The 24,604-nt window shown below is 37.0% G+C and overlaps 1 protein-coding gene across 3 annotated transcripts in view; it reads left to right on the top strand.

Moving 5' to 3' along the window:
* cadm1b (cell adhesion molecule 1b) overlaps window positions 1-9,106 on the top strand; it is a 195,247-nt gene extending 186,141 nt beyond the window's left edge. For all 3 annotated transcript variants that reach the window (XM_053507961.1, XM_053507962.1, XM_053507960.1), the window contains 2 exons: window positions 3,554-3,679; window positions 4,299-9,106. In XM_053507961.1, the coding sequence (XP_053363936.1) occupies window positions 3,554-3,679; window positions 4,299-4,417 (245 nt within the window). In that variant the 3' untranslated portion in view covers window positions 4,418-9,106. The remainder of the gene's footprint in view (window positions 1-3,553; window positions 3,680-4,298) is intronic.
* Window positions 9,107-24,604: the final 15,498 nt, after the last annotated feature.

Genomic DNA, 24,604 nt, shown 5'->3' with positions numbered 1-24,604 from the left:
CCTTGCCCTGAGGGCACTGCACTTGCTGCAAGGAGAGCAGATGGGCACTGAGCTCTGGCACTGGCCATTTTCAATCTGTCCTCAACTACTGTAATGACAGTGGCCGCACTTTAATTAGTCACTCCAGCAGCGATGCAGAATGGGAGCAGTAAAGCATGATTTGCTGGCCTTTAGAGCATTGCCAGGCTCAGTTTAAACCAGCTGCAAATTTACACAAATTTGATTTCCCTTCAAATTCACTTTCTGACATAGAATGCTGTCTCGTATGCTATTTTTAACGCTCAGTAAAACATTTAACTAAGTCGTTGGTGGGTCACCATGATGTCTGAGGTACATGGAGTCCAGTAGCTCATTATCACACATCAAAGTAAGCAGGTCCTCTGGACTTTTATGATCATCTTTCCCTTGTGGCAAAAGCGGGAGAATATCAGAGACAGGGCAGACCAAAGAAACTAAACTAATCTCAAATGCTAACCCATATAACATCACTTGATCTATTATGTATGCACTTTATTTTCTTCTTAGTGGCATTTCATTAAAGGCTTCTTGCACAAGGCACTTGATCTCAGAACACCTTTTTTAAACAGCACGGCCAAATTCCCTTTTTTACTCGGCCGAAGTGTCCGAGACAGCTAATTTTTTTCTGGGGATATCAGGCAGAAGAGGTAAAGAGATGAGTTCAGTGTGAGAAAACTTAGCACTGCTGAACTGAATGCATCATGACAGTGTTCTCATCCCTATTCCTGATCTCATGCTAATTAACACCACGATCTGGCTTCCAGAAGCACTGTGTGAGGATTGCATGCCCCTGGAAGTACATGATGCAATACAGGGCATGCAAGAAACCTGGAGGTCTTCCTCCATCTGTCTGCTCCACAAATATGTGCATGAGGACTGCAGCGAATGATAAGCGTAATGCATATAACTTTCCGGTGTTGTTTTACTTCCAACCCAGAAGCAGTGTTTCTGACATCTCTGTAGTTTGGCCAAATTCTACATCTTATTCAAAGACATGTCGAGGTTGAGGAAGGATGGCTCTTTTCTCATGACTTTAAAAGTTCTATATTTTACTATTTCAGAGCCCCCCAAAATGTGTCTGTTAATGCTCCAGCTGTAATACTGTACCACTCTCTCGCATAATGCATTTTTTCTCTCTTTATTTCACTTCTTCTTTAAATGTGCCATTTTAGTGTCCATGCTATGAGCTACTTTCAAGGCATCACCCACAAGAGAAGAGCAGAATTAAGCCGCGTGCTAAGGGAGGGGCTCTTATATGCGGTCACATTAGCGGGAAAATCTAATTGGCTTGTTTAAGCTGCGACCAATAAAAAAAAATGGAAAAAAGGACCTGAGTGAACATGTTTAAGATAAAGGTGCTTTATATTTGTGAGGAAAAGCTAAACCTAGCTGTACACACTTTATAAACCATAAAGGGATAGAATTATGTGGGGGGGTTGGAGTTTTCACAGAATAATGGTAAAACCTTTTACCAAAAATGTAAGTGTCAGTATGAACAATATTTATTGACAAGGTCAGAACTGAGCTTTATTCAGTTTCTCTAAACAAACTATTACTTAAGCCTACATGCTGTGAAGTTTATTACACTTGGTTGTACATTACAGGTTCCTAGGTAATAGCATGATGTCGCAAATTATGTGATTGTACTGTACATGATCAATTTGCCATGCTGTACGTTGCAAACCAATTTTTAAATTACATGAAAGTACATTCATTTTCAAAGTAAATATGCATTCTATTCACTTTAAACTCTCTATCAGAATTACATCTATCAGATGAAGCTCTTTTGATGAATGTTACTAATAAATCTTCATTATACTGGATTTACAATAGTGGATAAAAGGGATTATAGAACATTGTATTTCGCTTTTTATAGACAAAGTAAAATGCAACGTTCTAATGATACATTCAAGTTTTTAAAAATAATGACAATAAAGATAGTAAGAATAATTCATCCCATGCAATTGAATGAAAACTCTTTAGCCAGATAGGCAAGAACTAATTAGTGACATCATATGTTTTGTTCACAGTAAGAACTATAATACTCTACATGGCATGTGGTCTCTTAATACTTTTGGCCACCACTGTATACCCATTGTCTATTATATCCTTACTCACTGGAACAAACACCAGAAAGGGGAAAATATGACCTCAGTGACTTTATATGCGGCATCGTTGTTGGTGTGAGATATTTTAGGAAGTGCTGATCTCTTAAGATTTTTATGCCCAATAAACTAGAGTCTACACAAGGTAGGGAAAAATAAAAGTGAGAGGCGGTTCTGCAGGCTAAAATGCCTTGTTGATGAGAGAGTGGGAGAATGACCAGACTGGCTCTAGGTGACAGGAAAGCAAATAATTGTTTCTTTTACAACTGTAGTAAGCAGAAAATCATCATATAATACACCGCATACATGTACAGTATATACCACGTGATATCTATATGTGATGTCTAAAACCAACGCTCCGATTAGGTAACCACTGTATAATACATTAATTCACATGCTTAATGAAGGTATTTACTTGTTAAATATAATTTTTTAAATGTGGCAAATTGCTAAAAAATGCAAACAGACAAAAAAAATGCGATTGGAATTCCTCTAGTGTAATTTCTATTTTAAATAAAACAAAAAAACAAAAAAAGCAGCAATCATAGACCTTCTCAAAATCTAGAAATTCTGCCGTGAAAAGATAAAACTCTCCAGTATGTGAGAAACGAAAAATGTAAATGTGCTAGCAAATTGCGCTAGTAAGTTTCCACTTTTGAATGCATGAAAACAGCACTTTGGATTGCCGAAATTAGATTTTTTTTTTTAAGTGGGGTCAACAAAAGAATGTAAGTGGTGCTGTTTTGGTTTGACGAGTGTCCCTGTGCATGTGCCAGATGCACTTACAGGCTGATTGTCAAACCCTCTCCCCTCGATTATGGTTAGTTGCTTGGATACTGGTTGCTCCAGACTCACATTCTTGCTTAAGCCAAGTGTGGAATGAGTTCCACAAAAAAAAAGGAACCTGATGGAATTTTAAAACATTTGTTTAATTTGAATAGTAAATTTGATTAGAGCACTGCTTGTAAGTACTGCTTAAGGTTTGGGTTTAGTACACCAGCAACAAGTGAGCTCCGAGGAGCAAGCCTGTTAAAAGACCATAAATCAAGGAAAATGAGTTTACTGAATGGGGGAAATAATTTTATTATAAGAAAATGACATCCATTAAATATTACTGACCAGGTAAGGAGAGGGGAGCAGTCCAAGAGGCCGTGTGTGAACTTTAGGATGTGCATCATTGTAGCAGATGCAGATTTTTTTTTACAGCACTGATGTATGTTTTCCTTTTTTTTTAATCTGATGAAAATTTTTGTAAAATAAAATGTCTAAAAGCCTTTTCTTCTTTCTAACAACAAATGTTCAAGCTGTTTCAGGAATACTGAAAAGCCTGTATGTAAAATAATTCAAAATCCATGCTAACCCAGGCGTCAGCAAAACAGGAACAACACAGCAGTCTGCATTTGGTTTTATTCATTTCTCTTATTACGCAGATTCCAGAGCAGATGCGGCGGCACAGAAAATCGACCACGCCGTCATCGGCGGAGTCGTCGCGGTGGTTGTATTCGCCATGCTCTGTCTGCTCATCGTTTTGGGACGCTACTTCGCCAGACATAAAGGTACATCAGGCATACAATTTATTGTGCAAAGTTTGTATTTGGGTTTCCTTACACAGTACTGTGCGATAATCTTGAGCCAACCCTCATTTCTTCATATTTTGCTTCAAAAGACTTTCTTGTATTTTAAATGTAGTCTTGAGGTACAGACTTCCTGAAGGATGTTTTGGCTGTCAATTTTGGCAAGTGTTTGTCTTTTATTTTCAGTCCAGTCCTGTACCTGTGCAGATTCAGAGTAATGTTTTTTGCTTGTTAAGCCACACAGTGACCTATGAATCGTTCGAGTATTAAAAGAAACCCAACCTAAAGGCGTAAGAAAAACGTGCAGATGATGACAGGTGATGATTAGAATGCTGGTGATGCTGAACACTTGGAATAGATGAGAGGGGAAATGAGGTTGCTGCTGAGGTTGTTATATAAACAACCAATTTTTAAATTGTATCTTTAGGCATTTTGCAGTCGAAAACTGTATTTTAACCAACACAAATAAATGTAATTAAATATGAAGAAATAAGGGGGAGCTCAAGGTGTTTATGATATATATACTGTATATGTATATGATATGTGGAAGTGGTATAAAAGAGGATATATGCACTGTATATATACTGTTTCTCGATTACAGGTACCTATTTTACCCATGAAGCCAAAGGAGCAGACGACGCAGCGGACGCCGACACAGCCATCATCAACGCCGAGGGAGGGCAAACCAACACGGACGACAAAAAGGAATATTATATCTAACTCTGACTCTGTTAGCGTCTCTCCCTGCTGGACAAGAAGTGAGAGTTTGGAAAGGGAAGGGAAGGGGGTGGGGGTTGTAGGGGTTGTGGGGGGTTTATGGTTATCAGACTGGATTTAGACCAGTAATTTAAAGTAATTTAACAAAGAGGACAGGAGAGGAAAGAGGAGCAACGCTGCCATCGAGACTGAAGAGGTGTAGGATGGAGGAGCTCAAAAGAGAGCTCACGTTTCTGCAACAAGCTTCACTATCCGACACCTCCCGACGCCTCCGACCGGTGCCAGTTTTGTTCAGTTTTTTCAACATTCGTGGAAAAAAAATTGTGCCTTGTTCTATTTATTTCGAAAGCACCTACTTCTTGTTCCTGCACCCACGACTTGCTGGCGTTCTGCTGGCTCTCTTAGCAGGCCCAATCAGACCACGCTTCTCCGACGCCCGCACACCAAACACACACACACACACACACACACACTCCAGTGCTCACGCTGTTCCGCCAGCCAAGCAGAACAAACTCCATTCGGGGTATTACAAATGATGACATTTTAGCCTCACAAGAACTGTTTACATCTTTTTAACGGGTCGGTTCAAAGTGATTTATCAATTCTTTTTCTTCAGCCCCCTCCCCACCCCACCCCACCCAAGCCCCAACCAATTTCCCCCACCCTACATATTAGGTTTTGAGGTGGGTGACATTGTTGTGACAAACCTGAGCTAAGGTCTGTTGCAGCTCTTTAGTGATCTTGCATTATTTAATAGCTTTTATGTATGTGCAGATATCCTGCTTGTGCTAGTTTTTATTCATTTTTCGCTGTGTCGTAAATGGCCACCGGGTAGTTCGATGACAATTGCAATCACGCATTAAAAATGAATGCCAAAGCTAATAGTAAACTAACCGTGGCTCTAATACCACTTATAGAGAGAGAGATGTGCAGAGATGCCAACTTTGGAATTTGTGCAAAAACTCCTGAAATGTATCTATGCTTGTGTTGAAGGCTTTGTGTGGTGCAAGAAAAATCATTCACTCTCATCGGAAGATTTTGAGTTACAATCGCAACAACGCCAAAGCCAACCCAAGAAAGCAGAACTAGAACTAGAACTTGTTTGGTTGGGAGGGAGGGACGGCATACTCTCACTCTCCTGTCAATCACAGAGACATTAGCAAACCGTGCATTTGTAAGCTTGTGTATGTGGAAGAGCGTAGGTTGCACTTTCATCTGAGTGTGTTAGGCAGTCTGACCAGCAGGTCAGACACACAAAAAAAAACAACCAAAAAAGACACAATCGACTGGCTTTAGATGTCTTAGAGAAAGCACATGTTAGACTTCACCCTTCCTTGTTGCTACAGTAGCTGTTGTGCGATAAGAAAAACTGGCTAGTACATAGAAAGTGACCAGAACCGATATGGAAACGAAAAACAACCCACTGTGACTTAAGTAATAAACAGCTGCTTCACATTTTTTCCAACTCAAGAGACCACCATGTTGATTTTTATTGGCTGACAGGGTCGAGGCTTGTGAATTCACAGGACAAAAGTTCGCATAGATAAAGTCAGCACGAGGTAAAATCTCGGGTAATGTCTTTCACCTCTCACGTCATTTCCCCTTCAGTGGACTGACCTTTTTGTCCAGCGAATTTTATTCTCGCTTGGTCTGACCGCTGCTTTATCTGAGAAAGCGGAAAAGCATCATTTTTCAGATGGCTCCCATATCACCATAGCAAGAGGTCAAAAAATCATAAATGCTACAGCTACGCTGCACGCGTTGGCACCTCTGGACATGCTTCAGACTACAAAGCAGCTCTAGTCGATTCCTCACATGCTGGCGCCAGGTCTCAGCACTGAAAACCGGTTACTGCTAGTGCTTAGATAATATGTGCTCCCGTGAAAAAAAACATAGCTGTAATATACAGTTGTAAATTTAGATTCATTCTGTATTTCCTGAGCCGTTTGACACGTGTATGTGTGTGTGTGTGTGCGTGTGTGTGTGTGCGTGTGTGTGTGGGCCTCCTACCAGCTTAATATGTTTAAAACTAAATTCTTTATCGGTAACTTTGTATTCTGTTGTTTATGTCTCACTGTGGGGGCCTTATATATTTTATCTTTTTTTCTTTTTTTTTTTTTCTTTTTTGACTCCATGGTGTTGTTTATGGTCCGGCATAGGATGAGTCTGTAGTATAGAATATATGAAGTAACATAGAGCAGTATTGGAGAAGTTGTACACATTGGCAATCTCATGGCTGCATATTATTTTATTGGTTGTAGAGTTATTATTATTATTATTATGGGATGTAGAGGTTTTTTTATATAAAATTAAAAAATGGTTGAGTTTATTTAACAGGATTTTAAAACTGGAAATTATTGTGGCAATTTTACAAATGGTAATATATTATTATGATATTTATGTCTCCTCTCATAGTCTGCCAGTGTCAATTTTTGCCTTTGATCACTGACCTTGCCGTTGGTTTGTACTGTGTTTTCTGGTTTTATTTGAACGTATAACTGTTTTCATGTCAATTGACTAGCCTGCATTGCTGAAGAAGTGAAGAGCAGACTGGAAATATGTATTCCGATATCTCACAGGGGTGGACAATCACAGGATAAGTAGATGTAGTATCCAATAGCTTTAACTATAAACACATAGAAGAAATATTTCAGATTTTTACATTTGGTATGTTTATTGCAAATAAAAGTGCTTGATGGTGGTGTGGTGCACTTTGTTGCTCTAGTGAGTGCTACAGTACATATCCAAATACCGCAACGGCAGAGGTGCAATCTGGTTGTTTGTTTTTTAAACACAGATTTAATAGCATGCATAAATGCTTTTCAGAATAAGGAGCTCCAAGGTATGTGGAAACCAAGCAATTCTATAGCAAAGGCTCCATACAGTGGTAACTTGGTATACAAATTTTATTTAAGTCCTTAAGGCAAAATTTCGTATTGTGAAACGCATTTTCCCATCAGTAATAATGTTAAATGCAGATAATCTGTTCCAACCACTTAAAAAATATTACCAATATTACCAATTTGCAACACTATTATCATGTTTTTGCATATAAAAACAATCAAAACATTTAGAAAAGACATGTAAATGAAGTATGGAATGAAATAAATAGACATTTAACCTCTCTTAACCATAATTTATGATTCCTCTTGGCACCGGCTGATTGAAAACAGGAACACAAAGTGGCTCTTTTTTCTTCCTGCTACTGTCCTTGCTTATTGCACAAAATGCAAACAAACTTACAAAAAATACGTAAACTTGTTTTACTTGGCTTGCCACTGAGGCAAACAAGCTTTGACGTGTCCTCCACATATTCGTCCAACTTACTGTATGCACACGCGTAGGCGCAAGCCGGCTTAGAATGGTCGCTCGTATGCCAAAAATACTGTGCATGCCGAGGCAAATTTCAGTCGAACATTCTTAAAGCAAACATGCCAAGGTACCACTGTATACAGTAACTCAATGTTTGTAATGTTTACTTATGGTTAAAGATATAATGAAAAAAAATAAAAACTCAAAGCAGACCAACATACTGTACAGAAACTTGGTGACTTTGTTGAACAAAGTACTTCATGATAATCTTCTTTTTTATTCTGTATTAATGCACTTCATTATCCAGCTAGCTCACAATAGGCTATTATATTGTAAGCTAGTGTGTTTTTTTATTTTTTTATTTTGTGTTCGCCATCATGTTTATTCACTTTATGTTAAATATGAGGTTTTATATATCTTATGTTAGCTGCCATGTTTGTCTATGTTTTATGTTAGCTACTACTTTTTTATTCTAGACACTTCAAGGCATCCAGAACATGCAGCACATCAGAGCTTTACTTGCCTGGTGGGCTAGCTAACAAAGTTTATCATCAGTCCACCCCTGTTTTATCCTCCAACACTAAAGAATATGTTGCACTGAAGCTCGTCAGTGTCTGTCTGTCTACATTACAGTCCCTGATATAAAGGACACTGATAAGGAGCTTTCAGTGCACCATACAGTACGTTATGTTTGTTATATATCTTATGCTTTGTAAATTAAATGGATATTGGAAATGTGAGAAATTAGAGCTATAAAAGTCTGCCACAAAGTACCAAATGTAAATGGTAGAAGATATAGCATTGGGAAAAGCTGGTTTCCCAATGTCACTATCATTTTAAAATATTAATTCTTCTGTCTCAGGTCTGTGTGTAAATTCAGTTGATTGCATCTCAGGTAGAGTGCAAGATTTGGGCCCCACAGCAGAAGAACTTCAGAATTTATGAACACATTTACTATTCGAGAAAGACCCATCATGGCTGAGTTAAGCATTTTGCTCTCACGACATTACATCCAAACCCTAACACACAGTGGTGCACTGTTTTAAATGTGGAGATTACTTTGTATAGCTAGATCGGATCGTCATCCTCATCGTTGTCATACATGATAGCAGGCTTGTGAAAATGTGATCTAAAAGTGAAGTTCGAGGTTATAATTCAGCATTTTAGATCACCTAATATAAAAATCACCCAGTGCAAAGTTGTTCATTGTTCAGATCAGTTTTTATGTCTGAATTTTGTCACATCTCTGTAGCTTGTGTTTCGGTGTAACGGGAGATATCTACTTGTTCCCATCTCCAGTTTGTATTTGATCATAAAATTACATTTTTAAACAAATGGAGCAGTACTTGTCTTAATAAAAAATAGATATATTCACGTTGAGACAGTATTTGAGCTCTTTTTTACACCACATGTTTAATTCATAATGCTAAGGAAGAGGTAAAATAAGAAGTACTAATTGCATCAAGTGTATTATCTAGTACTGTATATTGTGAATAAAGGTACTGGGATGAGCATATAACTAAGCATGTGTATAATTACAGCAGCAGTGTTTAGGAAGAAGTCTCCAGCATGCAGGTACAGTAAGGTTATCCACTGCATACAGATTAAGAACTGGGTAGACTCGAGAGGGTGTAACCACTTGAATGAGAGCACTGTGGGACATGAAGCGTCCTGTCACTTCTACATCAGCAAACCTGATCTGATATTCAAGGTGTAACGAGTGGTGTATTTAACTTAAAAAAAACAAAATCTAATTTCGTTACATGCAAATGTTATGACACTTCTCATGCCTTACATCTCTAAAGAGGTGCTTACCTCCAAGTCTCAAAGCTGCTATCAGCTGTACTTGTCAAAGCAATGTTATTGCCTAAACCATCATCTCATCTCTGACACTTGTCTTGCATGTGCAGTTTACATAACCACTTTCATTTTAAGATTTAACACCACCATTATCATTTCTGGAAGCTAAGCTTTAAAACTCCAGCAAATTATTTATCCCAAACCAGTAATCTATTTAGGGAAAACTATGATTACACATCACCAATTCCTGGTGCTTTTGTTTAATCAGCTCATTCAAACTTGTTGGCAACCAAACTGATGGAAAAACGATGGTTATGAATTTAACATTAGAAGCAAAAAATGTAAAAATAAAAAAATGAAAAAAGATGTCCACGACCAGAACCTGTAACATTTTGCATAAACTTGCCCCCCTGTGGATTATTTTGAGGATGAATTAGTTAAGGGCTGTTAAATACTGTATGTGTCAGGTTTAACTCAAGGAAATTATCTGCGGGTACATATGATTGCTTGTATCACCACATTGTTGAATTCTCCATACTGTTTAGGCAGAAGATGTGGATTCATTGTCTGCAATCCAAGGCAGTGGTGTGTATTAATGCAGATATTGCTTGTGTAGTATAAAATGGATAGTTTTGATTATAGTACCTGTGACCACATCACAATATTTATATTTCACATCAATGCACGGCGAAGGAATTTATAGTTTTTTTTTTTATTTAACCAATAAATAAAAGTATATACCGTATATATTTCTTACATAGGCACTTACAGCAACATGTATGGTAGGCACTTCACATCTAAGACTACTTAACAAATTCAAAGTGTTTTTTTTGTTTTGTTTTGTTTTTGTAATAATTGTTGAACATGATGCTATTAGATGAAGACAAATGGTCTGCTGTGGCGACCCCTAACAGGAGCAGCCGAAAGCAGAAGAGGAAGAGGAATAACACATGGTGAAATATTCTATAAGAAGACATTTTACATTTAAAGGTCTCAAATTTTACTATTTCATTAAGAGATTAATCACAGGTCTCAGTGGTCCCCAAAATGTGTCAGTTAATGCTTCATCCAAACACCCAAAAGATGATGGTGCTCAGAGGAAACTCTGTTTTACATTTCCTCTGAGCACGCCTTATCAATGTTCATGTAAATGAGACTACTGCTAAGCCACACCCCTCCAGAGAACAGCTGAGCTAAGCAACAACCCAGGGGAGGGTACCTTTTTATATGAGGTCACAATAGGGAAAAAAATTGGCTTGTTTAAGCCCTGTCCAACCATATATATATAGTATATACTGTAAAACCTCAGATTACGAGTAACATGGTTTGCGAGTGCTTCGCAAGACGAGCAAGTTCACACACACTCTCTTTCTCTCTCTCTCTCTCTCTCTCTCGTCTTTAGTGTGTGTCAGTGTTTGTATGGAACCCCACGCCCAACTACAGAACAAATTATGCTCGTAATCCAAGGTTCCACTGTATATAAAAAAAGTTTTTCTTCCATGTTTTTTTATATACATATTGGAGATGCAGTTGAATATCTAAAAGTATGTTTAAAATATTTATGTATTTAAAGTGGAGTCACCTGCACTTTAGAACAGTACAATGTTTTCTACTATTTAACAGCCATATGTTTAACACTTTGCTGACTTAAAAATGTAAGAAACGAGTGGTTAATGTCCGTGATATGCCACTTTGAGACATGCTGGATAGTACTTAACCATGGCGTGTTACATTATTATGTTCCAATGCCCTGTTGTGTTTTATTATTTGAATTCACAGGCTCATCCGCCAGGTTTTTAACACAGCAGTGTGAGAAGCCAACATTCTGTGTGCTCTTTTATATTCCATCAGGTCCAAGCACAAGCACTCAGGAACAAATATGAATAAAAATTAAGCAACCCAGCCATATCGAATTCAAAACAACTGAAGAGCCATTGGCTCGGTTTAAAGTAAAGGAGAGGCTGATTTAAAGCCTGCATCTTGCTGGAGAAGATTGGATTAGAGATATTCTCTAGCTCTCCATTCACAACCCAGAGTAAGCAGCATTGAAATAGCTTAATCGTTGTCAGCGGGTATATGTGTGAGCTTGATCTTTCTCATAGTTGATCGTGCTGTCAGTAGGAAAGTGTCTCAGCATGCTGTAGTGTTGAGTCATCAGGCGAATGGAAGAATAGAAGACGGTAATTTGGTGAACAGGACTCTGGGTTTGTGTACGTGCGCCCACTGAATAGGAACTCGGATGCTTGACAGGCACTTGTACACAATGCGAGAAATATCTCGGGGGCAAACAGGCAATCGGGCGAGGTAATTTCACCAGCTGTACTTCAAATTTCACGTCAAAAGCATTTGGCACATCTATGACAAATGATCAGTGTGACATTATGTCTTGTAAGGAATAATCACCACATAATTTCTGGGCATCCTTTTCTCACGTCGGTTAGGTGATATGGTTATATTTTTCGGATGTGAGCGTTCTACAGTATCAATCCTTGCTGATTTTTGTTTGTTTAACAGCTAATACATTGCCAGTCTTGTACAGTAGCTCAGTCTTAAAACAATACTCTAAACAAACACTACTTTCTAAAATCACCTCATATCAAATGCTTAGTCACAAAATCTCACCATTTAGCACTTGTTGGGTCTTTTGTTTAAGCTTTACCGTGTGCATTCATTACAGTACTCATATTAATCCTTTATCTTCCCTTGCATGTGGTTTTTTTTTTTTTTTTAGCTTAATAGCTAATTAGTTCCTAAATGAATTTGAGTACAATCGCTAGCCAAATCGCTCTTCTTCATTGTTCCTAGCCCCAACTTTTTTTTTTCTTGTCTGTGTATGCCATATCTTTATTGGACTTTAATTATCTGGCTGCTTGATGGGGTTAGGTGATATCTGATATGCTCTCCATGGAGACAGAACTCTACTAATTAAGTTCTATTAAAACAGATTTCCATGACTCATATTTTGCCTTTGATTATCAGTTCTCAATCTGTCATTTCTTCCCAAGTACAGAATGCTCAGCAAGTTTCTTTAAGGGAAAAAAAAAAGTAATCCTTAAAAATGCACAGCTGACATTTTATATTACAGATCATTTGGATATTTTTTTTTTTTTTTTTGTCGTTTGATGAAAAGAAATGCATCCTAAACCTGTGTCTACACCTATTCTGTCAATTCTGCCATAGTTATAAAAAAATAATTAAATAAATTAAGATTGCAGAATTCGGTATTAAATATTATTATTCGATGTGGAAGGGGAATAACATGCGTAAAAAGCAAATGAAAAAAGGAAATAAGTTTAATATTATTGACGAAAGCATCAGTGAATTAAAATAGGCTGGAACAGTTGAGAATTAAGCTCTGTTAATCATGTCTGACTAGCACTATGACACGATCACTAAAACCAAGCACCTTTGGTACACTCCACTTGTTCTACAAACACTTGGCATAACTGATTCTGGAAATGATACATTTTCTGATTCTTAAGGCAGTTTTTCTAATGGTATCTGAGAAGTAGACTGCAGTTTTGTTTCTGTAGCCACATTGCTTGCCCATTGCCACTATTTAGCTGAGTGAACAATGATTGTCAAGCTACTCGCTCGTTTCTTACACACGGTCTACTTGTGAGAACACTGGAGGGACAGAAAAACAGACCACTTTAACCCTTACTAAAAATGATGGCTATAGTAACTCCAAAGCTCCAGTTGTATGGAAATGGGCCACAATGAGATGGCCTTAACACAATAACGCTCAAGAAATACACAGTAATTTGTCCTATGTTGGATCAAACACAATACTGGGAGTTGCTAGTTTTCTAGCTATAGATTTCTTTTAGGCTAAAATGATTATTAGTTATTAGTCTTCCAACACAGCAAAATATAAAGGCTCAGTGATTAGAAATGTTCTAGCTTGCCTTCACACATACATTATGGACAATATGGAAATGCCAATTAGCCTAATCGGGAAAACTTCATGCACACAGACCCCAATGTAGAAATCAAACCTGGAGGTACAAGGTTACATTGCTAACCACTAAGCCACTATGCCATCTCTTCTCTAGTCACATTACAAAAAACCCTCTGAGAACATCAGTTGTGTCCATTCTAGATGTAGTAGTGGTTAATCAGAATGCAATCGGACCCATTCATAATCATATTGGTTATTCTCTTAAACTAAAGTAGTACCAACCATTTACTCAATTCTCAAATGAATTGGTAAATTGTGAATTTCTGTGCAAATGTCTGTACATCCTTCAGGAAACAATAAAGCAGGCATGGATTGAATGATTTAATCAGTCAGATCCAGCGAGTTTTAAAGAATTTTACACATTTTAATGGCGTTTTGCTTGTCTCAATACCCCTCTACATATACAGTACAGTACAAATACAGTATATACTGTATGTTAAGTAAACATTTGGACAAAACTTTAAATTTATATTCTACATTCTAGAACAATACTTAAAACAATTATTTTTTACAAAACTATGAAATAACACATCTCGCATTGGGTAATTAAGTAACAATAACAACAAAAGACAGTTGTTCTTTTAAGACACAAAAGTCAGCTGTGTTTTTTCGCAAGAACAGTGTTGTCAAATGCTTATATTTATATAGCCTATATATAAATGAATATATATATGCTGTCAACCTTTTACTCTTACAGTATACGTTCACTCGGGTTTGTCGATTGGCTGGCCTCTTTATGTCCCAGATCGCCCACATGGTTGTCTTACCTGATGGCTCTTATTTATGCCATCATAGCTAGCCTTGCTGTAATCCCTGCTTGCAGTCTGCACACAATGTGAAGTACATTGCACTTGAGTTTTGATTTTGCTGCTGCCAAGGGGATGCTTGATTTTTCTGCAGAGGCACTCTGAAATTTAGGGTTTCCCATATCTGCTTAATTTCAACACCCCAACATATGCATGCACACACACACACACACACACACACATACACATACACTGTGACAGTTGTAATGCCATTCCGTGTTAAACACAAGGTAACATAGTCAGCTTATAAGATACCTAAGCTGTAATCACAAGCCAGCCTACGTGAAACACACCTCTGAATATAAAATTTCACACAGTTAAAATTATGCCACAGCCAGGGCTTGCACACAGGCAGCAAGCAACAGGCCCAGGTTTTCACACATACAGTATCAGCCTCCTGAGATCAAACTCATGCTGACAGTTAAGAAAAGTCACAACTAAGATAACAACAGTATTTTTTACCTATAATGAGTCAGAATTTTGCCTTAGCTCTCAAATGCATTAGATTTATAGTAGGTAAATAACGCATCTTCATAACAAACTTGGTGCTCCTTTCCTTACAATCAGTTACTGTATGTAAATGCAGATGCCTTCTGTTAACAAGTGTAGGGAAAAGAACACCATCATAATGCGTTTGAATGAAAAGGCGTGCCAGCTTAGCTTTGAAGAAAGCAATTGCACAATGAGGACAATCTGTGGCAGGGGAGCATTTAGAACATACAACCAGAAGCAAGAGTAAAAGCAGTGTGATGAAGCTGGTACCACTAAGAAGCGGCAAGCAATAACGATAGAGTTAAAAGTGAAAAAATTGGGAGAATGGAGCGAGGTAAAGATGGCAAACATTGCTTGTTCTTTTAACATGATATCCTAGTACCTATACAATGTTTGTTGGACTTACAAACAAATCAGACTTATGGACAAGCTCCCGGAACGGAACATGTTCGTATATAGGGTACTAACTATATTAATGTAATTTTATATATTTTTATAAATTATATTGTTCACACATGAAATAAAAATTAGATTCATAAATAAAAAAATATATTAAAAAAAAAAAGAAACATAAATGTATTGAGAGTGTTAGGGGAGTTCTGTGGCTTTCTTTGGGTAGATATAACACCAGGTCACTCCCAGTAAGTATTCTCATTGTTATAAAGTGGTTAAAGAGTGTATCGCTCTTTAACTATTATATAACAATGAGACTACTTAATACAATCTATCTCTCACTCACACACACACACACACGCACACACACACACACACACACACACTCTAATCATCCATCTCTTGAGATTCCAGTGATCGTGACCCCTTTTGCTTTCCAGACCTACCTGATCCATCCTGATGTTGAAGTTCTGATCTTTTACAAACCAATCATTGCCCTAATACCGACAGCCTAAAAACAGGGTACACTTAAGCAATGACGATGGCAACAACAGTTAGTAAGTTTAACAAAACAGACTTTATGTTAAAGCTATAATGAATTTCCTGCTTACACAGTTGCACTCATTTAGCCCACAGATATTGAAACGACTTATTTATAATTGCACAATTCCATGTTATGGGGTAACCGTTCCCTTTTTAGTTGGATTCCTTAAAAATAAAAAATAAAATCACCTTTTTATTTATTTAAAATGTAGAACTGAAAGTTACATACTTCTGCAATGCTGTTTGTGGCAATGTGCCTTGTTAAAAGCTCCACACACATAATAGCTAATTAAATTTAATTGACCTTGCAAGGTTGTGTATTGTGTTTACTGCTGTAACAATGTTAAAATGATGATACATCTCTCATTTCTACACAGTTTGGGAATAGGGATGCTATCAGGCTGCAAAAGACAAAACCTCTTTACTAACAACATTTTTGATTTTCTTTCTTTTTTTTTAAATTACATGCAACTTGTAGTGTGAAGTGTTCGTGCATTTGCACAATCACACTTCCATGTTAATATTAGATTCTTGGTACACTTTTGAACTGCCTGAGAAACGAATCTGAGGTGAAAAGCAAATGAGATTTTAATAAAACGCTAACGAACTAAACTCCAACAGTAAAGGTTACAAAACTGGTAAAATAACAAGAGAACTAGAGTAAGGCAGGGTAAGGTTGGATTTAGGCTAGAAAGTTAGTTTGTGTTGCAGTGGGGCTGAGTGCTAGTGCATATTAAGACAAAATAAAAAACAGAACATAAACATGCACAAAACAACGGAAAAATGAGGACAACCATAAGAACCTCTTCAAAAAATCTTTTCCGTTTTAAAGCTCCTTTCTCTTTTTTTTTTTTAGAATATTTTATAGAACTAACCTTTTCTTTTCAAATACATCTAGTTTCTCTTTAATTATCTCTTTTTCTTTCTTTTTTCTCTCTGTACCAGAGCACTGTAGAGCCGCTTTCAAACCTGGTATAGAACTAAAGTCCGTACATGGAAGGAAGCGACTGAGAAGCTTATAAAGAGGACCAAGTAGATGCAGCACGTTTCGCTTGATTGGCGGCATGGCATCGTTGCCTAGCGACCAGATTTTTGGTTGACCGCAGGCCTGTCTGAACAGAATCCTGCACTGGCACCAGTTTATTTTACCCATCCCTAAAATGTTAGCTAATATTTAAGTCATTTTAAAGCTATTTAGAGATGAAAGGAGTAGTTCCCACTGTTTTTAATTATCGCCAGTTAGACAAATTGTGTTATATTTTTATATCCCCCAAAGTTTAAAAAAATTCCAAAATGTCAAAGAAAGGCATAAACTAAAAAGCCAAAAATATGCCTAGAAGTAACAGCAAAATCAATGGAAGAGGAAACCCCTGCCAAATCCAATGCCTTACACTGTATAAAGTCATCATAAAACACTCTCAACTATATAGGCAGCATGTGTTTAATCCCAACATAAGGACTGTTCCAATCAAGAATAAGGAGACAGTTAACCTCAAAAAGGTGAACATACTGTACACTTACACATACTGAGGGATCGTACATAGCTTTTCACTCCAACTGAAAGCACAAAACTATCATGGCAATTCTTGCGAGAGAAAGAGTAATCTTTCAAAATGAAGAAGAAGAAGATGAAGAAAACATAAATGGATACAAGACATGCAGCAGCAATTTTAATATGTGCAACATTTTGTGCTGAAAAAGGGGGAAAAATAATAATTTGGGTGAATTTTGAATTTCCACCTATTTCCTGTATTTCGCCCATGATCCCAACTCCTCTGTGTTCGTTGGCTATTGACGGTACGCATTCCCTAGTTGGGTTGGTGACCACTTTACACTATGCAACTTGGGTCAGCTGTGGAAAACGTTTGATATACTCTAACTTATGTCTGTTCCCAGTCTCTTACAGGTTTTTTTGATAACTTGCCACCACTTGTGCTGACTGCTGCAGACTCCATGGACTTCTATACAAAATCCTGTTTAAACTCATGTAGTGTAACCACAGCTTTAGGGGCCTTTAGTATGTCAGTGTGTGAGGAAAAAAAATCAACCATGCACACAATTTAAAAATGTCGTCAATGACTAAAAAACATTATAGCAATATGTAAGTTATTTGAAGGGTGGACTGTAGTGGTTTGTAGGTGCCTGTTTGTTTTGGATCATAAAGTCTCTTGTTAAGTGTTGATGTAAACAGCATTAAGCTGTCACTACTGGAGTGCTTGTAAAAATCTTTCATAGAGGCAACCCTGCACACTAAACTACTACATAGCAGGCTCTAGGACTAAGTGCAACAAAACCACTGGATAGCACTAAACTTCTAAAAAGTAGGCTTATTAGGACTACAACATGTCTGGTTACTGTATATTTAATAAGGAAGTGTGTGGTAGGGTCAAAGCTTTGTATGAACAGGTATTCAAAACACAGTTAACCAGATTACTGTTAACAGCTGAGAAATTACAGCAGCTTTTATAATTTGTAGCAACTGTGAAGGGTAGTAGGTAGTTTACACATGGTAAAGAAGGTAGATAACAGTTGTTATGCAAATAATTTCAGTTCTTAGACAATTGGCAGTTCAGCAGAACTTTTTCATGGCTTGTAGGGGGGTCAAAGGTGATTCGTAGGAAGATCCTGACATTTTATAGTAAATCTAAGAGCATGTGACATCACAAAGTAAAGCAACCAAGATCAGTGAAGACAAGAAATTAAAAAAGAGGCAATAAATAAATAAATATCTTAACTATAAGAAAGAAGAACAAAATATACAAGTTTTCGAAATAATAATTTACAAGTTTTCAAAATATAATTAAATCAATACTCATTCTCACCCCCATGAAGTTAAAATTTAATACTGTCAATTGTTCATTGTGTCCTGCCTCAAAATGTTACCTCTAGAATGAAGCAACTCTAGTAATGTTCCACTTGTTTTTATCTTTACATGATTACAGTAGAATCTGGTTAGTAGTATATTATGTCGGTAGTGTAGAAAAACACTAAACTTTTTACATTTTAGCAGTGCACAACTACTTCATAGGTATTTTGAAGTCAATAAGACAAAAAAGCTGTTTGGTATCTGAATCAGACAAAAACGGAAAGCGACACAAAATTACAAGAAAGTTTCATTTTTGCTCACTTTATATTAGAATATATACGATCTTAAGTAAGTAAAAGCAATTTAGGATAACATTTGGCACTTAACATAATTAACTGTAATTTATAATTTAACATAACATAATTTTCCTTTTTTTTTATTTTTTTCAATTTTGTGCTTATTCAGGTTATGAGCACATGCGAGGAAGAAATGCAGCCTGAAATTTCCAAAATGCCATACTGTGTGTCGTTCCCTCCAATGAGTTGGATGGATGGATGGATGGATGGATGGATGGATGAATGGATAGATATATATATAGATAGATAGATAGATAGATAGATAGATAGATAGATAGATAGATAGACATTATTTTATGCACAAAGCTTTAACACCCTTTTATTGTAAAGTCTGCAGTTGTAATGAGTTAAGCATAATGCCGTAATTAACTCATTTGTTAGGCAGGTCTTGAATTGTCATTACAAATAACAATTACAGAGTGTGATAAATTCTCTGGCTTTTTACTTATCATGGGGATTTTCACTCAAGTTCAACTAAGGCTTTAAAGCGCCTCAGTTGAACCTGAGTGAAAATCTTAAAATGAAGCTAATTAATGATTTTAATGTGAAGGAATGGCTACCATTCTAAAGTGCCTCCAGCTCACAATTTCTACTGTCTGAAATGTCATCAAGAAATTGCAGTTAGGGGAAAATGTAGAATTCAATGCAAAATCTGAAAGACTACAAAACCCCCAGATAGAACTGCCAGGATTCCACCCAGTAAGGAAGAACAAAATCCACATGACATTAATGAACTGCAGGAAGAATTGGCTGACACACGGGATGAGGGTTCTTCTCTGCAAACACTGCTTTAACAAACATAATCTGCATAGAAGAGTGTTTTTAAAGAAGTGAATATATGATCTATGCAATACAAACTATATACCCACATGTTTAGATATGTAGAAGTCTTCATACTGTACAATATCTAGAGATTACAGGAAATCAACAGTTAAGCATGGGGTGGCAATTATGCTTTAGTGTTGTTTGGTAACCAGTGGCACAAGAAAAATAAATGAACTATTGGATTCAATCAGAACATTTTGAAATGCTTTGGTGACACAATTGGTCAAGAAACTAAAGCTGAAAAAGTGCTACTGTATATGATTGAATTGAATGAAATATAAAGCTTTTTAAAATACAGTACCTCCACAGGCCCCTGACCCAAACATCATACCAAATATGTGAAAACATTCGGTGCATGCAAGAATAATGTACCAAAATATATTTCAGAACTAGAAGAGTTCTGCAAATAAGGGTTGGTAAAAATTCATGAAATACAAACAAATTTAAAGCTGGCTACATTGAAAGCTGTGATCGCTAAGAAAGAGGATGTAACTAAATACCAATTTGGTAAGATGTCAAAAATGTCCAATTATTTAAGTTAAAAATATTTAAGGTTCATAAAATATAAAGTCACTGCATATTTGCAATAAAAAAAAAAATCTACTGGGTTTCCTTTTTTTCACCTAAAAAAATCTATAAAATATGTCATCAAAATCTCAGGTACACAGGGGAAAAGATACACCAAATAAATAAATAAAAACCTAGCATTTTAATCCTGCAATCAGTCATATTTGACTTTTAATTATTGCTTTAGATTGTAGCAGTTTGAAGGTTACAAATTCATGTAGATGAAGTCGCATGGCCTTCAGATATTAGCTAGCTAATTGTCATAATAGTAAACAGAAAAATATGATAATGGAGCTTAATTTTTTTATTTCATTATTTGTTTTTTTATAATAGTAAACTTTTAAATGTAAAGACCAACTATTATAATTTATTTAACTTTCCTTATTCCTTATATTGCTTTTTCTCTCAAAACCTCCCTTTCTTAAATATGGCCATGCCATCTGGTAAAAAAAACTCAATTGATGTGATAACCTGTACACTCCACACTGTATGTGGCATTCGGGTTATCCGCTGACTAGATTTTATTGCCACATACCGTTGCTGATCCTAGACCTGACCAACTGAAGCAACCCTAAATCATAACACTGTCTCCAGAGGCTTCCATAGTGTTCACTATACAGTTACATTATGGATTTGTGACTTCATGCACTTACCTGAAGCTCCCATCACTCTGGAATAGGGTCGATCTGGACTTGTCAGATCACATGACCTTTTTCCAATTGCTCCAAAGTCCAATCTTTAGGTTTTATGCACAGTAGCAAATTGAAGCATTTTCTCTGATAACCCTAGTGTCAATAACAGCTGTTTTTTTGCATGGCCACACAGCTGTTTAGTCTCAGTCCTTAAGTCCTAAGTTCTTGTCACTGAGTGTGTGGAAATGCTCTGACTCACTCACTCTCATTCAATGTCTTTTTCTTTCTCTTTCTGCAGTTCCCTTTCAGGGATTGCCACAGCGAATCATCTGCCTCCACCTAACCCTATCCTCTGCATCCTCTTCTCTCACTTTCTCACTTCTAACTTTATGTACTCTCTCACTGCATCCATTAATCTCCTCTTTCGTCTTCCTCTAGACCTCCTGCCTGGCAGTTCCAACCTCAGCATCCTTCTAACATATATTCACAACTTCTCCTCTGAGCATATCCGAACCACCTCAATCTGGCCTCTCCGACTTTATCTCCAAAACATCTAACATGGATTGTCCTTCTGATGGACTTATTGTTGATTCTATCCATCCTTTTTTAGGCACAATTAGCCTAATCTGCATGTCTTGGGACTATGGGAAGAACCTGTGAACCCGGAGGAAACCCTCTAAGCACGGGAAGAACATGTAAACTCCATGCACACAGAGGCAGAAATCGAACCTGCCCAGGAGTCGAGTCTGGACCCTGGAGGTTCAAGGCAATAGTGCTTACCACTAAGCAACCGTGAAATGCTCTTATTTGCACTGTCAAACATAGCTCTGATTATAACTGGCAGTTTTTTTTTTTTCGTTTTTTTTACTTTTATCAAATATCATTTAAAACCATAATCTTTTACAAAGCAAAGATTCAGCACTGTCCCTCCAGTTTTTAATAATGCATTGGGCAGTTCTTAATGCCATTTGAATAACTTTAGCAATCTCCTTCCTTGTTTTCTTTGCTTAGTGCCAATATTTTGGCACATTTAACATGCAGCTTTTTTTAATTAGAACGTGTAGTGTCATATTTAGACAGTCAGGCATTTTGGCCAATGGTTCTGTATGTTTTGAATGCTGAGCTATTTTTCTCCAAATCAATTGCATTATTGTGTTTCAAGAATATAACAGTTCCTTAATTTGGATGCAACCAGGTCTCTCACTAAACAATGGCTATTTACAATAGAGCTTTTTATGTGTTATAGGAACTACTGCTTTGTGTTATAGCAGTGTATTTTTTATGTATAGTGTGTAGGTTTAAGGCCCCACAGAAGTTCAAGCCCATGCACACCCACATGACAAATATAACTTTAATTAAATCATCTGTACTTCAGGTTTTTCAATCTGCAGAACAAATGGGAAAATGTTGCTCTAGACATCACAGCCCCATAATTATCATTATACAATAGTAGAATCCTTATAAAAATGTACTTATCGTTTGATCTAAAAAATAGTTTAGGTTTATAAAAAAATACAGATACAGTAGGAATGATGTTAAGATGTTATTTTTCTTTCTTTCATGTACAGATTGTTGCCAGATAATTTACCACCTTACACCCAAGACCAAAAGTAAAATGTTAACTGTTTATATAAGCCATGGCAAATCCGTTAGCTGCTCAGAATTCTATCCGCAAGATTTGCTGCTAACGTTAGCCCAAGTATTATTATTGACCTTTTGTCTGATTTGAGAGGCTGAGAGGCTTTTAAATGTAGCCTGACTCACTATTGAATGTTTTCTTTTCTTTTTTTCACTTCTCAAGGTCTTACCTTGATTTTCAATTACAAAAAAAAGCCTCATTTTGTTATCAGTGCTGGCAATGAATCAAATCAGTTTTTCACCTCCTTGCATTTACAGTGACTATGCAGGCAGATGGAAAACAACACTCAGGTGGGTCATCAGAGGCCGCGGGCAAGAGAACTCCCACTTCGAGCTCCCACGGCATCCGGTCATGCTCACTGTGTGGGCGTCTGTTTTCACAGGGCTCAGAAACTGGTCGCTTTCCCGGGAAAAATGATTGAGATGAGCCCCACATTTCTTTAATAATGAGGAGAAATTTCTTGTCCGTGTCCAAACCTAGAGGTCTTCTTCCCTTCCATATGTTTTCATGGTAAACTTACAATAAACCTAAAGAGTTAAAACATCATAGTGGCATGACAGATAAATCAATATTAACTTAAACTGGGTCAATGCAGAGAGACAGAATGATTATTTGGTCACATAAGGTGGATTGATGGGGTTTTTTATGGTAAAGCTATGACTTTACTATGGTAAAATAGACAAGATGGCTATCCTGCAGCACCTCATTCCTTATCTATTGCGCACGCACTTAGATGGAAAAATAACTCTCAAAATAATTACAGATAAAGTCTATGGCAAGGGTCAAGACACAGATGGACTCAGGGAAATCAATATGTGACAGAAAAGAAAATATAAACAAGGAAATGTTTGAAAAACATACACCTAATGATTATGTGATCATCTGAAGACTTTGATCCATAGTCTGATTCATAGGGGGAAAAAATATTGATGTTAATTAAAAAAAATTACCCGGAAGACACGAAAACTTCCATTAAAAGAAAATCAAAAGAAAAATTAACCGATCAGCCACCAGTTTAATGTTTTTTTTACTAAGAAAGTCTAACGCCTACAGTACCACCACAAGGTTATTCTGACTTGACCATGACTTGACCCTGGCGTCTGAGCTCAAGTCTAATACTGGAAACAAAACTATACTGGAATGAATTAGTGTGAACTTCAGCCATGACTTAAGTGTTCGATTTAGAAAGAAAGAAAGAAGGAAAGAAGGAAAGAAAGAAGGAAAGAAAGAAAGAAAGAAAGAAAGAAAGAAAGAAAGCAATATTTTGATATTGGTTTAAAACTGGTATAGGAAATTATTTATACTCTAAAAAACTTTGCATACTGTAGATGTTAGACTAAACGTTCAGTTGAAAATATACCAGCAAGATTTAATGATACAAGGGGTCATTCAAGTCAAACCAGGACATCTGATAGTGCAGAAAAACAGAACATAGTTACTGGAATAAAAAATCTCTTTATTTTTCTATGTAATCCCCTGGTACACTAATGCAGTGTTTCACTAGTACTTGGATACTGTCAAAGTAGAAGGTTTTCTCAGTATGCTGGAGCCAGGATCCGACTGCCTGCCTCATGTCTAAAATGCTGGCCTCCCAGGAACTCATTTAATGGCCCAAACATGTATAAATGGCTTAGAGCGAGGTCAGGACAAGATATGTGGCAATAACTTCCAATTTGTTAATGAATGATTGTGTGTACAGTTCCCACAGACAGATGTGTCTTCCTCAAATTGGCGACAAGTTATCCATCAACTTTGAAGGATCAGGAGTTTTACCCGCTGAATGTTCACAGGAACAACTGTATTCAGCTCCGAGCCATCTTGACCAGATGACGGATGTACATTCTTCTTTAAAACGTTTGCACCATTCCGATGCTTTACTGCAGCAGAAGAGTCTCACCACCGTACTGTCTCTTGAAAATGTGTTACATGGGGGTGGTGAAGGGTGTAATATTGCCAAAGGAAGTATAGGGAGAGTCTGATGCATACAGTACTTGATGTTTGAGGGAGTGCTTGTGTATACTGTGGGTAAAATCCCAAATCTAAATCTTCTACACTCTG

The sequence above is a fragment of the Clarias gariepinus genome, chromosome 11 (genome assembly GCF_024256425.1).
Source record: "Clarias gariepinus isolate MV-2021 ecotype Netherlands chromosome 11, CGAR_prim_01v2, whole genome shotgun sequence".
Taxonomy (NCBI): domain Eukaryota; kingdom Metazoa; phylum Chordata; class Actinopteri; order Siluriformes; family Clariidae; genus Clarias; species Clarias gariepinus.
This window is presented reverse-complemented; position numbering and strand designations above follow the sequence as displayed.